General features: G+C 30.3%; 1 protein-coding gene across 1 annotated transcript; it reads left to right on the top strand.

Moving 5' to 3' along the window:
* The first annotated feature begins 308 nt into the window (after window positions 1–308).
* LOC138340413 (replication protein A 70 kDa DNA-binding subunit D-like) lies at window positions 309–2,360 on the top strand. Its single transcript, XM_069292136.1, has 8 exons — window positions 309–365; window positions 522–593; window positions 696–795; window positions 1,246–1,333; window positions 1,425–1,549; window positions 1,638–1,855; window positions 1,945–2,102; window positions 2,177–2,360. Exons 1-8 carry the CDS (start codon window positions 309–311, stop codon window positions 2,358–2,360), a joined length of 1,002 nt encoding a protein of 333 aa, XP_069148237.1.
* Window positions 2,361–5,218: the final 2,858 nt, after the last annotated feature.

Raw genomic sequence — 5,218 nt, 5'->3', positions numbered from 1 at the left:
CAAGAACGTTCTTCTCATATCTACTATCAACCTTCTACCTCCCAAGAATCTAAGAGACAGGTTTCCATAAAACTCATTGTTTTATATTCCTTATTTGTAACTCTAATGTATTAAATTGTGTATTAATCTGTGATAATTGCTCTGCTAATTAATTGTGTATTAAGCTGTGATAATTGCTCTGCTAATTACTCTACTGATTTACTCTCCCCTTTCATAACCCTAATTCTTGTAGTATATATACATGGGTAGTGAATCATTCCCATATTCAAATTTACATTGTCTCTGTTTCTTTTAATTGAGTTTTAACAATGACGATTTCTTTTCTTTCAGAATTGGTTACTGGTACAGATGATTTTACAATAAGAGTAAGAATTTGTAGAATGTAAAGCGTCATTAATCTCAAGAAAAATGGTGAGCTTATCAGTATGGATATGATATTTATCGATTGATTCATTTACCAAATATCATATTTTTTGGGTAGTTTCATTATCAAATTACTTACTAATTACTTCTTCTATCAGGGTAATTTGATGCGTGGTATAATTAGAAAAAATCAGGTTAACAGGTTCAAAGACAAGTTGAATGAAGGCTCTGTATTTATCATCAAGAACTTCAAAGTTGTTGAACGCATTGGGGGATATAGACCTATTCAAAACTCATTAAAAATCATTTTCTTTGCCTGAACTGCAATGAAGAATTTGTCTGAAGATATTGTTGAAATTCCAGTAAACGGTTTTGAATTTATTAATCCAGATGTAATTGACTCAAGGGTGAACAACAACATTGTCTTATCAGGTCTATATTTATATTTAAAGTCTTACCGATTAAATTTAAAGTTATACTTAACTGCACAATTTATTAATAAAAAACTCATGGTATTGTGTTTTATGACATTCATGACCTTCATATATATTTTAAAATTTCTATCACATACTTAGTAAAATCAATAATATTGAAAAAGGAATAACTTCATCATTTCAAAAGCTATATTCAAGAGAAATAAAAAGGAAGGAAAAGAAAGACTATGAATAAATTAGGCATTGAAATTTAACTGGTGCCTATCACAATACAGATTGATGATCTAACCCTAAACTGTTCGAATGTGAGTCTTATATACGATTCTTCATCTTCAATAATCGTAGATGTGGTTGGTTGGTTGCTTATTTACGTGTAAATGCTAAAAAAATTGCCTAAACTATTCAAATACAACACTTGCATATGAATCTTCCTCTTCAATTTTCGTAGATATTGTTAGTTGTTTATATGGAATTGGTGATATCGAGAGTGTTGGTTCAAAATGGAAGAAGAGGGATATCTACATTCTTACTGATTAGTAAGTCACTCATCTCATTTTAAGTTGTTTTACTTTGTTATCTCCTTACCATAAAATTATTTGATCATTGATTTATGGTTTCTATGCATAGTTTGGCTAAAGCAAAAATTACATTATGGGAAGAATTTGGGGAGAAGTTTTGTCCTTATTTGTATAACAATGATGCTGGCCCATATATAGTGATAGTGACTTCTACAACAGTGAAGGAATTTCGTGGTAATTGTTATAGATTTAGTTGTACTTACTAGCAATTTAACTCCAAGCGTTTTAAAGAAATGACATGCTTTCATTTTTAACCCAATAGGTGAGGTTAGCTTCTCCACCACCTATGCAAGCAAAATATATGTGAATCTTGATATAGATTACATAAGATCTTTGGCTCCAAAATTTTCCACCATGTCCAATGAAGTTCAAATTATAAAAAGCTCTAATGTTAACAGTCTTCCTCGTGAGGAAGAGATGTTTTTGAACCGTATGGACATTAAGGAGTTGCTGGAGGCTGAGTGGAGCTCTGAACTACAGGTTCTTTTCTTATTACGCTTCTCACATAATTGGTTTACCATTTAAATATGATCATTACACTATTTCATGATATTTAATTAAAATTGTAGGAATACATTGTTACAGTGAAGAGCAAGATAATAGAAATACATAACTATTTTGGTTGGTACTACATTTCATGCAATGTGTGCTCAAAGAAGATTGAACCAACAAATAGTATTTATCGATGCCACAATTTCAACAAAGATTGCAAATTTCCTTTGGTCAGGTAACCATTTACGAAGGACTGTGAATTAGGTTTTTATATGTTGTGAATGAATCTAACTTATTATGTAAACATAGGTACAAGATACACCTAAAAGTGACAGATAGGACTGGAGACACTACTTTTATCTTATTTAATCCGGTGGCTGAAAAACTTCTTGATACATCAGCTCACAAGTTGTTCAACAAGCTTACTACAGCTAACAATGATGTGCCTGTCCAAGTCCAAAGCCTTTGCGGGAAAGAATTTTTTTTTAACTGAGATTAAATCACTATAATTTGAAAGAGTTCTTGAGAATTTTACAATATCAAAGCTTTGGATTCCAGATGATAATTTGGAAGTACAATACAAACTAAGGAAAGAAGAAAAGGTATTGCAATATAGACTATGAGTTTGTAATTTACAATTACGTTTACTTTGTAATTTATTTTTCATACTGTTCTTCTTCTAGGGGAAGAACTTATCCAAAAATGAAACTGACCCAAAAGATTAGGGAACCAACGGATTGACCAAACAGATGGTAATTACATTTAATGTTTTAATATAAAAATTCAAATCATTTTAAGATTAACATGGTTAATAAATATGTTGATAAATTTACTTTTTGAAGAACAATCAGGTATCTGTTGATGTGTACTGACTTGGAAGATTATGAGGATGAAGTACATGTAACTAATGGTGCTAAGAGTAGAAAATGAAGAAACCAAATAATAGATGATGAGGAATTAAGCGTTCAAGACACAAATAAGGTCAATAAGTAAAGGGATTATTGTTGGTCATAAATGACGAGGAATAAGTGTGCATCACACAAATAAGTTGAAGAAGTAGAGCGATAATTGTTGCTTCTGATTGTTTTCTGTTTTTTTAGCTAAGTTTAGTTGTTTCGTCCTATTATAATTTACACTTTAGTATAATAACTAGCCACCTTTGAGCTTAGTTAAGTTATTTCGTCCTTTTACCATTTTAAGTTTAGTTTAATAAGTAGCTCCAAGTTGTCCGTAGTTATGATTTTCATACTTGTATGGTTTTATCCAACCTTAGACAACTTATATTATTAATCTATTTCGTTGTGTTCATATGATGTCACTGTCAACAAAATCATATATTTTTCTTCTTCAATTATATATCCATATATCAGTTCCCATGTTTCTCAATTCATTCCTTTGGTGCTTGCTATCTAGTCATACGTACAGAGTTGTACTCTTTCCTACTATTCATTTTACAGCCACTTATTATTGCAAAATTAAAATGAGCTAATTCTTCCCAGCTGGTAGTTTTTCATTAAATTAGAATGGGAAGTGTTAAATACATGAGAATATATAGATCTACATATTATTTATTAGTATTGGAATGACGACATTGAGGTGCTAACATAAACTGTAATTTAAGTGGATATTTAATCATAGATGACTTAGTTTCTTAAAATTGTCTTCCATAAGTTGTCTTTAACTATAAAACTTAACACATAGAGGTATTTGATGTCACATTCTCTTTTGGATTTGTGTTGTTGAAGAGGATAACAACATATTGCAAATTATTTATAAAAAAAACAGGCAGTCGGATAGGAAAAGGCAAGAACGAAACCTTATTAAGTGAACTGCATTTAGTATTGCAAAGACCTATTCATGCTTAACAAGATGGAAATGGGAGGAGTTGTGTTATATTTTATGCGGTATTACTAATTTGGGTTCTCTATTGTTGGAGCTCGACATGGTGAGTGCAACTAAGCATCATAATTTCAGTGATTCTTAAAAGTTGATCTGTCTCAGAAGTTAGAGTACTCACATTCGCAAAAACAACTGTTTTTTTAAATTTATTTATTTTAGTTCCTAAGGTAAAAAACATCATCGTTCAACATTAACCTTCTTTCAATTCCTGAAACATATACAGAAGTACTACAATAGATAAGACAAATAAGGATCGCCCCCAAATAATCAATATAAATTATGATCAGAAAATATATTCTCTAACCATCAATCTAATAAATAATGATATGTCTTATTTGATGTAAATCTATAGATATTTTAGCAATCAAAAAAAATAATTTTGTAACAGTATATATTCTAAAATTTATTCATTAACAATGTATTATTCTCATTAAATAGATACTAAAGTTCATATGTTTCATCATGTATCATCATTTCAAACGAAAACAAAATGATATGCTCAAATAATATAATCATATAATACATCTACAAGAAAAAAATTCCTACCACATTAATTAATCCGCGCGCGAAGCGCGGACATGTTCCCTAGTTTAATAATAAGATAGGGCAGCCTTACAAACAATAAATCACAACGGCAAACTAGTATAAAATCAAATTATTATTAAAATAATGCACAAGGTTTAAGGAAACATCACAACATGCTATCAATAAAGAAAATGAGGTAAAACACAAATAAAAAATAAATTGATAAATAAAATATTAAGCATTTCGAAAACACAAAACCCAACAAATTTGTAATAGACTTAGAAATAGGAATAAAAACAAAATAAAAAAATCACAATGATATTGTTTGAGTTTTAAACTTCTGTCAACAATCTTGTGCTTGAATTTAGCTGGAACAGAGTCATTGCTACTTGGAAACATTTTTTTAGAAAAAAAGAATCACTAAGACAATTTTTGAGCAACTTAATACAAAATAACTAACCCATAAAAAATAATAAAATAAGGCTAACAAAAAACAACAACAATAGAAAAAAAACAATAATAAAATCAACAGGAACATTACTCCACCAAATTATACAATCCCATCATCATAAAAATAAACAACAGTTACAAAAATATTTTCACAAATAAGAGGAAGAATAAACACAATCAAGAAGAACTGAAAATAGAATAAACAAAAGATGTAGAGTAATAAACCTCGTCGGAGGGGAGCTCGGAGCTCGATTGGTTTCGCCGGAGCTCGAGTTTGTTGTGGTGAACTATTGTTCAGTTGAAACTTTGAGTTTGCCAGCTAGACTTGGGTTTCGTAAGAGCTCGGGAATGTCAATAAACTACAAAACAAATAGAAAATTAAAAAAGAGAAGTGGAAGGCAAGGAATGGAGAGCAGCTGAGTTGATTCAAAATGGGGTTTTCGCCCGAGATAGAGTTTGGTCGGGTGGTTGTCGGTT

This window comes from Solanum lycopersicum, chromosome 12 (genome assembly GCF_036512215.1).
Source record: "Solanum lycopersicum chromosome 12, SLM_r2.1".
Classification (NCBI taxonomy): domain Eukaryota; kingdom Viridiplantae; phylum Streptophyta; class Magnoliopsida; order Solanales; family Solanaceae; genus Solanum; species Solanum lycopersicum.
The sequence above is the reverse complement of the archived record's forward strand: the minus strand, read 5'-3'. Positions and strand labels throughout refer to the sequence as shown.